This window comes from Barbus barbus (assembly GCF_936440315.1).
Source record: "Barbus barbus genome assembly, chromosome: 4".
Taxonomy (NCBI): domain Eukaryota; kingdom Metazoa; phylum Chordata; class Actinopteri; order Cypriniformes; family Cyprinidae; genus Barbus; species Barbus barbus.
This window is the reverse complement of record NC_136732.1, coordinates 15843021-15859520: the sequence shown is the minus strand read 5'-3', so window position 1 is coordinate 15859520 and position 16500 is coordinate 15843021. Positions and strand designations below refer to the sequence as shown.

At 37.5% G+C, this 16500-nt stretch overlaps 2 protein-coding genes across 5 annotated transcripts in view; one reads left to right on the top strand and one right to left on the bottom strand.

Annotated features, from left to right (window-relative positions):
• The first annotated feature begins 618 nt into the window (after positions 1 to 618).
• On the top strand, positions 619 to 3970 carry LOC306864350 (acyl carrier protein, mitochondrial-like). The gene is made up of 5 exons (XM_079408335.1): positions 619 to 890; positions 1597 to 1719; positions 2536 to 2623; positions 2705 to 2810; positions 2915 to 3970. Exons 1-4 carry the CDS (start codon positions 720 to 722, stop codon positions 2794 to 2796), a joined length of 474 nt encoding a protein of 157 aa, XP_079264461.1. The 5' UTR covers positions 619 to 719; the 3' UTR covers positions 2797 to 2810; positions 2915 to 3970.
• Positions 3971 to 7220: 3250 nt separating this feature from the next.
• Positions 7221 to 16500, bottom strand: part of LOC306864170 (trinucleotide repeat-containing gene 6A protein-like) — a 37712-nt gene continuing 28432 nt past the window's right edge. For 3 of the 4 annotated variants that reach the window (XM_079407926.1, XM_079407925.1, XM_079407927.1), the window contains 11 exons: positions 15338 to 15475; positions 15178 to 15249; positions 14649 to 15087; positions 12993 to 13130; positions 12410 to 12571; positions 12124 to 12264; positions 11504 to 11611; positions 11210 to 11419; positions 11040 to 11107; positions 10284 to 10423; positions 7221 to 8484 (listed from right to left, as the gene is read on the bottom strand). In XM_079407926.1, the coding sequence (XP_079264052.1) occupies positions 8109 to 8484; positions 10284 to 10423; positions 11040 to 11107; positions 11210 to 11419; positions 11504 to 11611; positions 12124 to 12264; positions 12410 to 12571; positions 12993 to 13130; positions 14649 to 15087; positions 15178 to 15249; positions 15338 to 15475 (1992 nt within the window). In that variant the 3' untranslated portion in view covers positions 7221 to 8108. The remainder of the gene's footprint in view (positions 8485 to 10283; positions 10424 to 11039; positions 11108 to 11209; positions 11420 to 11503; positions 11612 to 12123; positions 12265 to 12409; positions 12572 to 12992; positions 13131 to 14648; positions 15088 to 15177; positions 15250 to 15337; positions 15476 to 16500) is intronic. The other variant, XM_079407928.1, reaches the window with a different exon arrangement.

Below are 16500 nucleotides of genomic sequence, written 5' to 3'. Positions count from 1 at the left end.
AATATTCTTCAGTAGGTCCTCCAGAACATTCACACATCTTTGTGGTGCCCATTTGGAGTCGAGAGTGGGTAACGTAAAATAATTAAACGTTTCTCCAATTCCGATTTGTGAAATAGTCTTTAATATTGGATCTTTTCAACGAATTGGATTCGTTAACTCTATTCGGTTCCGTTTTCGAGCCGATTCTTTGAAACGAACCGTTCGAGAGAATCGACTCGCAGAATAGTGCATGATTCGTGAGTGAACCATACTTTTAAGTCGGATCTTTTCAATCAATTTGATTGCTTCAGTTTTGAACGAACTGTTCAAAAGAACCGATTCGCCGAAAACAGCCGGACTTCAGAGCATATTTTATTTCATTGCACAAAGTACAGCCAAGAAAGAAACCAGCTTTTTCAGTCTCTCAGAACGGTCAATCAGAATAATTTTACAATGCAAGGTTTATTAGGGAAAACATCCAGTAACATTTATCACTTTATTATTTTTCTAAGAGAGACCGATTTAGCCAAAAGGATTTAATTCTTTTTTTTTTTTTTTTTTCAATATCTCTTGACTCACCCTCCAGCCCAGTCGGTGGCGGTAATGCACCGTTACGTTGGTTTGCCAACCACCATAAAAACAAAAGAAGAAGTAGAAACAGCCGGACTTACCCTGACAGTGCGCATGTCAAACATATGTCCAGTTTGTCGCAGTGAATTGTGGGATAGAAATTCACAAACATGGCGTCCCGCGCGCTTGCATACTGTGTGCGCTCCGTCGCTCGCGTCGCTACAAGGTTAAATCATGGCAGCGTGCTCACCAGATCCGCCTGCGCGCCCCTCGTCTCAAAGCAGCGGCCGCTCTCTGTCCTGTCATGCAGCCAGCGGACGTGGTGGACTCAACCAGTGCGGGTGAGCTTTCTGCAGAGGGGGATGTTTGTCTGTGTGGCCTACTAGTGCCGGATAGCTCTGTGACCTACCTGTGTCTTTCCGACAAATCTATTCGTGCATGACAGCTGGGAGCCCTACAAAGTTAAAGTTAGACTTCGTGTGCATTCACAACATACATCAGCCACATCAATTATTACTGTTTTCAAGGTGTGACCTGCAAGACTTTAAATAACTGATGATCAGTTAACCTAATAAAACGCTAATAGTTTATACATATGATGACTGCTGTGTGTGTATCTGCACGGTTGCTGCTCTTTACGTCTTTTATTGTAGCTATTATTAAAGTGATAGTTTACTTTTAATAATAATTCTGTCATCGGGACGTCCCAAACCTGTTTGACTGAAGTCCTTCTTTGGGACACAAACGATGTTGGGCAGAATGACTTTATTTGACTGTATGGAAGAGATGCAACTGAAGTAAACGGTGACAGAATCTAACATCCTATCCAACATCTTTCGTGTGTTACTGAGGGAAAAATAATAATAAAGGCAATTTTGGGTGAATTATCTCTTCATTTGCTTAAAAAACATGCTTAACTAATTCTCTTTCTTCTAATAAAGCTGGTATTGTGTGCAGTGAATATTGTTGGCTCTGGGATGAATTGCTTATGTTCCTCATCTGTAAGTCAAGCATCTGCTAAGTGAATAAATGTTTGAATGTCTCCAGATTTTAGGCCCTTCTGTTCATCAGTGTCGGCACTACGGGGATCTTCCACCCCTCACTTTAGAGAGCATCGAAGAGCGTATCATGTATGTCCTTAAACTGTACGACAAGATCAATCCAGAGAAGGTGAGAGATGCTTCATACTTACCCTCTGCACCGTAACATTACATGGGTCGTTTTGCATATGATATTCTCCAAATACTGAAATTTGAAGGAGAATGATATGCAATTTCTGTGTTAACTGGAAACTGCTTGCCTATCCACCATATTTTAATACATTTCTTTGGTGTAACACTTTACAACATTTTTCCATTGTTTAATGCATTAACTAGACAAGCAATTCCCGCACACTATCGTAACTTGCAAAAAAGTAATATTTATTAACACAACGTTTCGGTCACACGACCTTCATCAGGAACCTCCTGATGAAGGTCGTGTGACCGAAACGTTGTGTTCATCAGGAACCTCCTGATGAAGGTCGTGTGACCGAAACGTTGTGTTAATAAATATTACTTTTTTGCAAGTTACGATAGTGTGCGGGAATTGCTTGTCTGTTGAGGCGATCCACCTGGTTGGTCCTTTGTCCTACGCACCTATTACTTGCAGGTGTGCGATGGAGTTTGATCATTAATACATTAACTAACAACGAGCATTACATTTGTTACAGCATTTATTCATTTTTGTTAACCTTAATAAAAATACAACTGTTCATTGTTAGTTCATGTTCTCTCAGGTCCATTAAATTAACAGATACAACTTTTTATTTTCATAAGATATTAAGTATAAATGTTGAAGTGAACTAAGATTAATAAATGCTTTACAAAAACTACACTTGTTAAACGTTAAAAATATTTCTAGTTAGACGAGCTGCTTTGTTTAGATTGAGATATTGTATAATACATACTCCTAGCATCAATCTCTGATACTTTTTTCCTTGTCAAGCTGCAAACATCATCTCATTTCATGAAAGATCTGGGGCTGGACAGCTTGGACCAGGTGGAGATTATAATGGCTATGGAAGATGAGTTTGGTTTGTATGGGTTTGTTCCTGATATACCTTGTAAACATTTAATTTGAATTGTGGCGCTCAAACACATTGTTCAATCCACAGGATTTGAGATCCCAGATGCAGAGGCCGAGAAGCTTATGACTCCTGCAGAGATCGTACAGTTCATTGCAGATAAAAAAGACGTGTATGAGTAGAAGCAAGCTATATGGTATGTGCATCCTGTCTTTTGAGCTAATGCTTAAGATTGTAGGTTATCTTTGCATGCTTGGTAATTTTATCTTAGTCTCACATTTCCTTTTTTTTTTTTTGCAGGTAGGGAGGATTGACTCTGTATTAAACAATATGTATGCGGATCGGCTGCATCCACACAGTGCCCGGTTTCTGTCATACCATTTTCTTCTGTCTCTTGCTTATGGAGTCAACTGCCTGGTTGTGTACTGTTGTATTTAATGAAAATGTCACTATAAACTCTTGAGAACTTGAGCTGAAAATAAAGCCAAGACTAAATTGTAATTCATTGGTTTGTCGTGATACCCCAAGGAAAGCCTCATTGAGATGCCTCTAGTTTATGGGCAGCGTTACTGCAGCTTAAATTCAAAGTCAGTGCAAGAACTTAACACTGCTGTGCAATATTCTCATCAAAATACTGCATCCTTTCACCAGTTTAAAATGCATAAGTGGAAATAAATCGTAGGATGATTTTAAAACCTCATTGGGCAGCCTGACATACTGAGGCAGATTTGCCACAATTTAATTATGTTTCCAAGACTGTTTGCTTATGCTCACTAGATAGTGTAAAAAAATTTGGGCTGATACACTAAAGATCAATTTAGACTGGTTTTCCATGACTGTGAAAACACTCAAACCTATTTGAAAAGTTTTTTTTGGGGGGAAATTCATTTGGTGCTATCAAAAGTTACAGAAATTACACGGTGAAGGTGTATTAGGTCATTTAATATTTCACTGGTCTTAGATTATATAATGGCATGTGGCATCTCACAAAAGTTTGTTTAACTGCCACATTTGAAAGAGTCATCCATGAATTATTCTGCAATGACCCATAATGGCAGGATTTCTGAACTAAAACAATTTGAATGATCCCACATTCATGTAGAATAAAACTTTATAGCCACTGTATGACTGGTGTCTTTGTCATGTAAACAAACATTTTAAAAGCACCGTTTGTTTTTGCATGTAGAAGTACTCGACCTACCAATAGGCAAAACATTTATGGTAATCAAAATTATTTTAAACATTTCCATATGGAGCTCTCCATAAACCATGATACTAAGCAAATTAGTTGTGTGTATTCCATGTAAATATTTTGAGATGAGATTCTTGGTAATTCACTTGCAGTAAAAGTATATTAAAGAATAAAAAAAAAAAAAAACACACCATTGTACACCATATCACTGTTAGGCTTTATTGCGGGTTGTACCCAAGTTATACAGCTTTGTATTCCGATATCAAGATCAGGACTTTACAAACAGTTATTATCAGTCTACAAGTACAGCCAACAAAAGACCTAAAAACTACTCTACTACCTCTACCTCGTTACATATGCACTTAAGGGTACTAAAATTGAAAACCAAGCAACAAAGAAGAAAAAAATAAAACAGCATTACAGGAAACATTAATCACTACACATTTGAGTATCTACCATGTATTACTAGACTAAACCTAGTGTCAATTGTTACCAATACAAATTAGGATTGTCCTTCAAAAAGTGCAGTTCCCCAAGTTAAGATGGGGAACCAGGAACTAAGATGACCCCAGGAAGACGCTGAAAAGAACTTCCTGCTCATTTAAGTTATCTTAGTGATGTTTATTTCTATTAATTTTCAAACAGTCTACCAAAGCAGTGTGCATATAGGTTATATGTGAGTAAACTATTTCTTGACAGACCACTAGAAGAAATGTTGGAGTTGAGAATTTGCTATTCCACAGCCCGTTCTGTGAGGAGCGCTGTGAAAAAGGAAATGTTAATGCAACCCTTCATTTGCTACAACTGGCCAAATTTTGGTGACAAAAAATTAAAGAAATAATTTCAATCATGGCACATTACAGGAATCGTATTTTTAAATCCCGCCGCTACCGCGGCCAGGATTTTAGTTAGCAAAGACAGACATGGAAGCCTCACCCTACACTGCATAGACTCTCTTAGAATTTCCCCATGGTGGAAGTTTCGATTTAAGCTCTCGTTCATCAGTTTCTTGTGCTGGTTTTACTAAAGCTTTTCGGGTTTATAATGACATGACAGCAGTACTCACAGTTTAAGTCAATTGCCTTATTACATTGTTCAACAGTAGGAACCATTTAAAAGACAAGGGTATAATATTTGCTCACAGGATAAATCAGAAAAGAATGACATTTTCAGTACAAAAGTAGAATGTCAGGCCAAGTCACTTTTTCGTTTTCCTCTACGTTCAACCTGGCTGTAAAAATGGGGATTGTACATTGCTCATGAATATCCTCAAAACATCCATTTTGCAAGTGACATTTGAAGCATATACATTGTCCAGCTTTTACAAAAGAACAAATCCCTTTCCTCCCCCTGCTTGATAATTTGGCATGACAGTGAATTATCAAAATGTTTCAGCATGACAGTTCTGTCTAACACCAAAAAGCTGCACATACATAAAACAAAATTGAGGAAAAGAGGGGAGGGGGACAAAAATAAAAGAAATAAACTGGGTGCCAATGGCTTTTCCCTACGCTTCCGAAAGTAAAAAGCCACGAAGAACGGGGAAACTAGCACGTTTGCCAAGACGGCAGGGAAGAACCCATTCAGAACCATTGGCAAAGCGCAGCGTAGCACTCCCAGAAAGGACTAGCGCTAACCCAGACGCATACGAACATGTAACTAAAGCACAAAAGATTGAGCGATCCACATCGAGGGAGTAAACAAAGTCACGGCAAAACCATCGGCGATACCTGCAGTTACACACCCCCTAAACAAGAGGAGAATACTTGGGCTCCTGATGCGCAGGAATGGAGCAGACCACTCAAGCACGCAGGCACAAACGCACGCTTTAAGAGTCTAGTCAATGTACACGAAGAATAAAAACAAACATAAGGCAAAGTCCTCCGACCATGCCGTCCAGTCTCCAAAAGCTACACTCTTCCTCCAGAACACAAATACAGTACAAGCTTTTCTAGTTCACTATGTACACCAAGTGCAATTCCAAAAACTCATTTTAGACTTTCGTTATGTAGTTTCTCTCCAAAGCTCCACTTAAAATTTGTCCAACAAACAAAGATAAGCCAGGTCTGGAATTAAGTAAACAAATCCTTTGATTGAAGTATATTTGGTAAAGCAGTTACTTAATATGGTTCAATACTGGCACGCAACCATAAAGTGAGGGTAATACTCAGGGTTTTGTACGAAGAGTCATTAAATATGGATAAGTTAACACACCATGCATGCAATTTCTACTTCTCAAAACAAAAGGAGAAAAAAACAAACAGCTTAAACAAATATTAAGGTCCATGGCTTAGCCTAATGCTGACATCTTTCTCTCCCTCTCGCTCTTGAAGCGTCTCAGAAATTGTGCACCTAAAATATAGTACGATAAAAGGTAAATAATCTGTAAGTCTACGCACATTATTTAAACTACCAGCAATAGATTACATTCACCTCTAATCCAGCCTTCCTTGGCCACAAGTACAGAGGCAAGCCATTTTCAATGACAAACCAGCTTTGAGGAAGGGGAAAAAAGGGGATGGAATGGGGGAGAGAAAACATTTTGTTTTTAAATTAAATGAAAATAAAATGGTAATGAGCAGCCAAAACATTGATTTATTAATATTGTAAGGAACTTCAGATTAACACAACCAAACTGTACACATTACAATCATTTTCTATTTGTAAACAGTTAAAAGCCACTTGACTTGTTGCATCTTCGGACACAATTTGAATCAAGGCAATGAAATGTGGACGACTTTTGCACTGTTAAAATAACCAAACAAGATTTTCTTTAACACCAGCTCTGGCGATGAGGAAAAAAAAAGAAATATATATAAATCAAACAATGCATATGCAAATTACTGAAACATAAAACATTACTTCAGACAAAGAAAAAGCGATTCTGTAGGCCGAGTCATTGGCTACAGTATGCATAGTTACAGATTTCTGCTTTTTCTTATGACATTTGACAGCTACTTCGACAGTCACAAAGCGAAAAACATTGAGCCACTCAGTGGGAAGAAGGACTAGATAGTGATTCAGCAAACCATATCCACTCATTAATAAAAAGACAGCATATTCGAAAAGCAGTATGTAGAATGTCTCCAGCTTAAAGCAGTTATTTGGCAGAGAAAAACTTACAGAGCTATAAGTAGTTTCAGTGCTAAAAGTTGGAGTTTCTATGGGGGAAAACTGGCTATATTTCCTGAGAACCATGCTGGTTATTTAGCAGACAAGAGGAATAGATAAAATAACCAATGACATGGCCAAACACTGATCAGTATTCCCAGAGATAAAAAGCTTCATCTTCATCCTCAAGATTTTTTTTTTTTTTTTTGTTGGTGTATTTTTTTTTTTTTTTTTCCATTTTCTTTTTTTAATAATTTTTGTAAGATTTTTTTTAATTCTTTATGCATTTTTTTTTCTTTTTTTACTCCATTTAAAATAAAAAGGAAGAATGACCATACTTTCCCCCTCAAAAAGTTTTGTAAACAAGAGGGCACAATGTGACGCCTCCAAAACAAAATGGAAAGCCTATTCTGAAAGTGCTGTTCCCCCTGGCTTGCAGGTCGGGTTTGCAAGTCACAGCTGTGGCCACAGTTTTTTAGACTGCAGAGCTAAATTCTTTAGTTTTAAAACAAAATTGGTGCAATACTTATTTCTGTAATATCATCAAATAATCCTAAATCAGCATCTATATCTTGATCTCGAACTCCACAATACCACAATAAGGTAGGCGTACATCAAGGCATAGTAGAGCGCGCACTTTAAGAAGATCCTTGAGTAAACAACTACACTGGAACTGTCGGCTCCCTCCATATTGCAGATTATACTGAGAAAAACCACATTCAGTGCAAAGTTAAAAAAGCTCAAACTCCAACATTGTCAGCAAACAAAATGCAAATAATAAAAACAAAAAAAGAATTGGAATTCAAATAAACATGATGAATAAACAGATGAGCTCGACTGAAGCTTTTTTCTGTATGGAGAGCACTACCTGGAAGTGTAAATACATCCTTTCACATTATAGAATTGGCCTGCATAATTCAAGTATTCAAACTGATATGTTTTGGGCTAAAACAAAGTGGACATATGTGCAGAAAAAAACGTAACTTGTTTCCACAGGGTGACCCCGCATTGTTTTTGTTTTTTTTCTTTTTGTAAGTGAAGAAAGTCTAACTAGTGCCATTTGATTTTTTTTCATATATAATATATATATGGTCATATGATTATGATTAACTATTTCCACATTGAGGTCACGGGTTTGTATGTTTTTTTTTCGTCTTTTTTTTTTTTTTAAGTCAGAAGGTGAAAGATGCACTACATGGACTCCCCACCTCCCATCAGGTGGTCAACAGGAAGGAAGGAGCTGATGGAGGAGGGACTGTTGATTCTCCCCCCCTCACCACCACTGGGGCTGCCCCACAGGCTTGTGGAGTAATTGGGAACGCCCCAGAGAGACGAGCTGTGCAGGTCTCTGCTGCCATGTCCTGACAGCCCGCTGCCGTTCCAGTGATTTGGATCAATGCGGTTTGGGAAGGGGTGAGAACCCTCGATGGATCCGATCCGGTTCTGAGAAGAGCCCAGCGTCTGCCAGCTGGGAGAGGCAGTCATTGACTGACCTTGTGCAAAGAAACGATTAATTTCCTCTTCACTAGCAAACTCTGCAAGAATAGTAGTGTTCCCTAAAACACACCTGAGGAGGAAGAGCAGAATCTTCATCAGTATGGTGCCACACTCACATATAAGTTTTTGTGAACATCAGAATGGGGTTCCGAAAAATCTGGAAACTGCTTTGCACATTATTTCAGGGTTTTGATCGAAACAGAAAGCAGGCTGATACACCAATCATTTAACAAGCATTAACAGACGTAATGGAAATTTTTCGTAATGGAAAAATAAGCGCTGTGTTTGTGAAATGATTCGGTCAAGACCCTTAAAAGCTGCAGTCCGTAAGTTTTGCCTCTTTGTCACCCTCTGTTTGCAAACCTGGAATTGCAGCTGTGCGCGGAATTATCTTGCTTGCGTGGGATGTGCTCCGGCACGGCTCTAGCACGGATGAATCTAATGTTTTGAGGTGAATGTGTGGCAGTCAGTCACCGCACCGGTGTGGATGTTTACTGTACTTCGCAATCACAGATTCTAGACTACGTCTTGGAATGCATGACCCAAATAACAATTTTCACCATATATTGCCATCTAAACAAGAAAGTAACAAGTCTGCCACATTTGTTCTGACCAAAACAATTACCATAAATTGCGCTACCAACGGTGATTTAATCTAAAGATCAGTTAGCGCATATCACATCAAACCATACAGATTATTATTATACTTTATTCTCAAATTATTAGTGTTAACAACATCAGCATTGCGTGACTATGAGTATAGTGTGTATTAGCGTGTAGATTTCAATTTCTGTACAGTGTAATATCTAATCGTTATACCATTCAAATTTCATATTAAATTCTTTTAACCCAAAAAAACTATATAAAACTATACAAAATTATGCTCCCTTCCAACTGGTTTTCTTTAAAATACAAATCTTGTGTAATCACAGGCTATCTATAATCAGAAGCACATTTGAAACTGGAATATAATTTAATTTCATTCACACGTGTTTCATAAACAATCCTTTCTGGATTACAATCCGCCATCAAAATGATATATTTAATTATTCTAGCTGCTGTGAGAAAAGGCTAAACGATCCGCCACCTCCAGGATCCTCACGTGCGATAGCCTACTAGCTGGGAAAACTTCATGTTTACAGACGTGACGTAATTTAAAATATCTGTACCACTCAAATTAGAAAACATTATTATAAGCTTACCATTATGAATTGGGCTAAAGTAATGCGATAGTTTTGAACACTGGCTGGTTATGTAATTGCTCAAATATTGATTTCGGATCATTTTATTTTATTTTGTAAATTTCCTACTGTAAATATAAAACTTAATTTTTGATTAGTAATTTGCATTGCTAAGAACTTCATTTGGACAACTATAAAAGGCAATTTTCTCAATATTTAGATTGTTTTTGCACCCTCAGATTCCAGATTTTTCCAGAAGTTGCATCTTGGCCGAATATTGTCTTATCCTAACAAACCATACATTAATAGAAAGCTTATTTATTCAGCTTTCAGATGATGTATAAATCTAAATTTCTAAAAATTGACACTTATGACTGGTTTTGTGGTCCAGGGTCACATATATGAATGTATCAAACATCAAAAAAGTAATCAAGCATCTCAAGAAGAATAAATGAACTTGCAGTCCAAAACTGTACATTTACTAAAAATTCTATTAACTAATTAAAACCATTCATGCTTATGATAAATCTAGTTATTCCAGAACTGATCAAGTTATTCATAGCCGACTTACACTAATATCCTCTTAAATTACTTCGTAATTATTAGCTTGAGTAGTAACATCTCTGCTCTTTACCTACATTGGGGGGAAAAAAAAAACAAACGATAACAAAAAAAAAGGTGGACTTACATGTGCAGTGACTTCTGGGCTTTTGCCGCCTCCTCCTTAGAGCTGTAGCAGACAACAGCGTTGCCATGGGGAAGGTTCAGATGGAATGTGATCAGTGGACCGTGCTGCATGCACAGAGTTCGCAAGGTGGAGCCATCAATCTGTAAAACACAGGCATGACTTGTATATAAAGCTACAGCAGAATAATTTCTTGGGTAACAAAACAATTTGTCGGGTTTCTAAATGGCCCATTTCCTTTAATAACATCCATCAATTACAAAATAGTTATTGAGAATTGCCATTGAGAATTAAAAACTCTCGTAGCTTAATAAAATTAGGGTTGAACCGCTGATGCCACATGCACTATTTTAATGATGTCCTTACTACCTTTCTGGGCCTTGAACATTTCAGTTGTGTTGCTGTCTATGGAGGGTCAGAAAGCTCTAGGATTTCATCAAAAGTATCTTAATTTGTGTTCTGAAGATGAACGTATTGAAGGTTTGGAATGACATGAGTAATTAATGACAGAATTTTCACTTTTGGGTGAACTATCCCTTTAAAACAAGTTTTGCTTTTCTAACCTATATAAAAAAAATAAGAAAAAAAAATAGTATAAATTATCTATATTAGTAATTAAGGGCGATTCATAAAACCCTAAATTGCAAAACAGTGTGCTGATAAATAGTTTTAGTGCATTTTCAATGTGTTTTCGGCTAAAATGCTGCACAAATCAGGCAGTGTGAATGCTAAACCTGCTAAAACGAGTCCGTACATTACCTGAGGTGTGAGGTTTTTGAGAACAAGCCAATTAGTTCTCCCTGAGCCGCTGTCACCCCAGCTGGAACCTGCGGACAATGATAATTTCAAGTCTCTCTCGTTTCTTTAAATACAACATTTACACTATATACTTATATAGTTGTAGGTGAAAAGGAATATAATGCACTAACCAGAGTTGAATCTGGATTCAGAGCTACCCCAGCCTGCCAGTCTCAGAGAGCTGTTGTCCCAAGATGAGGGCTGTTTTTGGCCAGTCAGGCCAGGCGGGGGGCGGGACGGAGCAGAGATACCTTTTGAGGGGAGAGGAACCTTCCACAGCTCATGAGCCAAAGAGGTGTTGGTGACTGTACCAGGAGACCATTTGGAGTCACTGTTTCTGGCTGCAGGAAAGAAAAAAGATCAAATTACGGAGGGTATGAGGGTCATAAGCCTGCATGGCAATGCCGAAATAGCTGCCCACCAACCTGAAGTGCTTTGTGCTGTACTGCTGAGGGAACTATTGTGGTTGGAGGCACGAATGGATGTCCAGGCACTATTTGAAGGCAGCGTGGTGTTAAGTGATGAGGATGGCCCTGGGAGAACAGAAAAAAAAAAATAATTATTTGACAGAAACACTAATACATACAAATCTGCAAATTACACTACAATTTAAACAACTGGGGTCAGTAAGATTTTTGAATGAAATCTCTTTTTGAAAGAGGTCTGCATTTATTTAATAATAAATACAGCAATAATAGTAAAAATGTATTACAACTGAAATGTAACTTGTCTATTTTAATATATTTTAAAATGTAATTTAATCCTGTGATGGCAAAGCTGAATGCCACATAATCCTTCAGAAAACATTCTAATATGCTGATTTTGTCCACAATAATAAAACAAATCTTATCAATCCTTAAAACAGCTACTTAATTTTTTACAGGACTCTTTGATGAATACAAAGTTCAAAAGAACAGCATTTTTTTTTTTTTTTTATTTAAAATCCTTTTCATTTGATCAATTTGATGCATCCTTGTTGGAAAAACAAAAAAACACTTTTGAACAGCAGAGTATACTGATATAGCTGGTTTAACAGATTGCTTACCATTGTTCCTGTCCCTGAGGTGATCAACATCCCGGACTGTATTAATGGAGAGATTATTAATCACACTGCCAGGAGTGACAAATGGGTCAGTTTCAGGATCAATGTTTGGATATCCTTTCCAGGGCTCACCAGGACGGAACTCTGCCATACAAACAAGACACTGTGTCATTTATGCTACAATGGCACAGCGACATGCTCAACCATCTGAGCTACACTGTAATATTTTGTTTCAATGCAAGATTTGATTGGAACAAGTAAAGCATTTATGAAGCGAATGGGACCGAACCTGGTGGCCAGTTGACATTGGTGGAACCATGAGGTGATTTGGCACGGCTGGGCCAGCCATCTCCCACAGAGCCAGGAGGACTGATGGGAGCGTTACTGGCATTGATGAAGTCATATGGACCAAAGGGTGAGTCTTCAAGCCTCAGGCCAGATGTTATAGCACCTATAGTAAAATCATATCCATCAGATATGACACAGATCTTGCACACTTTCAAGACTGCATATGAAAAACATTTTTTGTTGAGAAGATTAGGGCTGCACAATTATGACAAACATATTGGTTTCCCCTTTAATACTGTATTCATTGATAAATAGAATTCAAAAATTTATTGTGTAGGTCAACTGCATGGCATGGCATCCAAAACTCAGTTAATTGACTGCTGTTTTATACATCAGATAATCAATGCTGCCTAAACGGTCAACTTCACACTCTAAATAAATATCAGCAATAAATAAACAAATATAATTAACAATTAATCAATGTGTCAATTAATCACAGCTGTTATAATAACTGAATATTAACTGTGTAGCCCTAAGGCTGATTACCAAAAAAAAAAAAAAGAAAAAAAAAAGGGGAGACGTACCAGATTTGCTGGGGTTTTGATCAAGTGGCGAGTTAACGGAAATGTCCATGGCAGTCCACTTCTTCAGACGGGACTGTGGCTCCTTAAAACCAACACTGCCCATGTCGAGGTTGCTTACATTCAAGTTTGAGTTCAAACCTAGAGGAATACAACAAAAAAAAAAAAAGAATTGTTGTTATCCAGGAATTAACATCAGCAGCAGGTCTAACAAAAAGATAATTTCATCAATTTATTTAATTTTAAATCAGAGTGGACTCAGTATTTTTTCTCATTAAAGACTTGATAGGGATGTAACAGTATGAAAATTTCTTATCACGATTATAGTGACCAAAATTATCACGGTATTGTTAAAATGTGCTGGAGATATTCAAAAAGTACCGACACATAAATCACTTCAAGTTTTATATTTAAAAATCAACAAACAAAATGACTTTGTTTGCATAATCACTAAAACAATAACATTACCAATGTTCTGATTTTAAATGACAACTTGACTGACACCAGTTTAATAGCATGTTCAAATATCTAATGTAAATGTTCAAATAAAGCTTTGAAAAAGTTTCATAAAAATGTAAACCTCACACTTCAGCCTTTAAAGAAAAGGATTAAGTCAAAATGATAATTGATTAATAAATGATTATGTGCATTTTATCTGCTCCATAAATAATTCTAGATAACTTATCTGAATTGTTTAAATGTGTAGAATCCACATAAGCTTGCTTTTCATCAACCGGTCAAAATTTACAGCAGGACATTCGGTCTGTTTTTGGCCAGACAGAAACTGCACACAGACTGGATGTAAATATAAGTCTCTGTAAATCCACTCTCTGACAGCAGGTGTCGCTTATGGAAAAGCTGAATACAGCTGTTTACAGTAACCTCCACTACAAAGCAGTATTGCGATTGAGAACACCTTCTTTAGGTATTACATGGAGCGAAGATGAAAACAAAATGCCATCAAATTGTTTCTGAAGACATTCAGAACCTTCAGAGGTACATTCATATAATTCATTTGCATAATTCCCTCAGCAGTCTTTTAAAACCTCCCAGCTTTTCTGCCCTATTTTCACTCAAAATGAAACTACTCTGCTGCTGTGCGCACGTGAGACTGTTACTTAAAACTGTGCTCTATGCTGGACAGTATTTATCGTGAGTTGTTCAAATCGTGGTAATGGAATACGGTTTTAATGATAATAAAAATATGAAACGGTAATACTAACCGTGGGGAATTTTATCATGATTTATCGTCAAACCGGTAATCCCTAAATTACATCCCGGTTACATCCCTAAGACTTGATAAAGAGTACTTCTAAATCATTTATTTTGGAGACAGCGTCACAAATCAACACAATGTCCATGCCACTATGGCAGTCTCAACACCGCAACCAACAAAAAATGACTGAGTGCACAATAAAACATATACATATGGAAGGGGAGCCAAGCACATACAAAGAAAAACCACCTTATTATTGTCAAGCGGCAGAAATTATGAGTAGAAGCACCATACCTATGCCAGCCAAACATTGGATTTCCAACCAAATAATAAGGGTATGAACTCAAAAGGTTCTGCAACATAGCATTGTTCTCTTTTCCCTCAAATACAAAATGCAAGAGGAAATTTAGCTGGGGACAACAAAATAGATAGACTGTATTCACCTCTTGCTGGCAGAGAGCTGCTGTCAGGACAGAAGTTCTTTCCTACCCGAGGGTTGATGGGAGAGCCTGGCACCATGTGGCCATTGCTCAAAGGTGGGGCTAGGAGGCTATGACTTTGACTAATGCCAGCTGGCTGATAGCTTGACATGTCAGAGGCAAACATCGTGTTGGGCTTGGCAGCTTGGTGCAACAAAGAGTCGGTCTGGCCTACATTAAGATGGGGTGAACACCCACCTAAAGGGAAATTACTGAACGAGCTCAGGGAGCTTTGTTCTTTCTGCAGGTCAGAGGCATTGGGGGGCATGAAGCTATCCATATAGGATTTGAGGCTGGGCTGGTGCAGCGAGGGTGGCTGAGGGGAAGTCTGCTGCTTCATCAGGGAGGGATCGAGATGGCGGGGAGGCTGGATCATCTGCTGGGATGGACCCAGACCACGACCCTACACATCATCACAAATGGAAAATGTCACGTAAGACAAGTCAAGACAGAAGGAAACGGAACACATAAATGGGTCTAAGAGATCACAAACCTGTTCCTGTTGCTGGCGGCTGTTAACAGGCATGGCCCTCTGGCTTTGCGCTTTTTGCTGCAAAATGAGACGCTGCAACAAGGGGGGGGGTAAGTTTTAAGTATGACAGGGAATGAGTTACTTATCACTTTTAGGTTGGTACTAGCAACAAGATCAATACCTGTAACTGATTAATCTGAGAGAGCTGAGACAGTTGGTTGAGCTGGGACAGCTGGTTCAGCATAGCCACCTGCTGTGGGCCAAACAGAGGGTTCAGACCTCCATTATTGGGAGAGTACTTCAACAGGGGTGGCGGGACCTTGGAAAATACACATTTGTTATGAACCTTGTAATAAAAAAAAAAAAAACATAAAAATGACCAATTAATATGAAAAATTTGCATAGTTTACCTATGTGGTCTACAAATTTAAATATATATATCAGCTAAACTGAGAATATTTATTGATTATACATTAATTACATAGTTTGAATATTCAATAGGGCTGTCAATCGATTAAAAAAAAATTAAATTGCACATTTTTCTGAAATTAATTGCGATTAATCATGATTAATCCCACCTAACATTAAAGTTTTTAAATATAATTTTATATTGCAATAATTTCAAATTCAATCTTTAAATTAATGTACAAACAACATTTTTAATATTTGTTTAATGGCATCTTTATGACTGAAGGCCAGTATCACTGTCACCAAGTAATACTGATTTAGCTATAAAAAAATATTTCCCTTAATATTTAACCATTGACTATAGCCATTGAACATTATATTATAATTAAGAGCTATCAATTTTAACATTTATTAGACTTTAAAAATAACTTCTAATTTAAGTGAACTTTACATAAACAATCTTTACATAAAGCCATTATAATAAATGTTATATTTAGCTAGGCTACCTGTGCCCCTCAGCAGAAATATACAGAAATTAAATAAAGTTATCAAACACTAAATTCTAAACTAAATACAGATAAATACTCACAGCTACATAAAGGTTATAGATTTCCTCTTTCTTTTGTTCTTGATGAACAGACATCACAGCAGCTGGTTATTAGGTTGTTTTTGGCTGCTTTTTCTTTAAGAGCTGCTGCTGCAGAACGTGACGTGGATCTGACACACATTGTATTTTCTCTCAACTCGACCTTTTCTGACCCATTTCAGGTCGTACCAATTTCAGTCTCTACTAATGAGCTGATGAGTTGAATCGGGTGTGTTAGATGAGGGAGACTACCCTGCTAGGGTGCTCCAGGACAGTTTTGAAAACCAATTCAAAGACGTTCTTAAGGTAACTCATATAGGCTATAACATATTACATGCATGCACAGTTTT

Coding starts and splice junctions, on each gene's coding strand:
- LOC306864350 (XM_079408335.1), top strand. CDS start 720: ATGGCGTCCCGCGCGCTTGCATACTGTGTGCGCTCCGTCGCTCGCGTC. Junction 891..1,596: donor GGTGGACTCAACCAGTGCGG/GTGAGCTTTCTG, acceptor GAATGTCTCCAG/ATTTTAGGCCCTTCTGTTCA. Junction 2,624..2,704: donor GGCTATGGAAGATGAGTTTG/GTTTGTATGGGT, acceptor TTCAATCCACAG/GATTTGAGATCCCAGATGCA.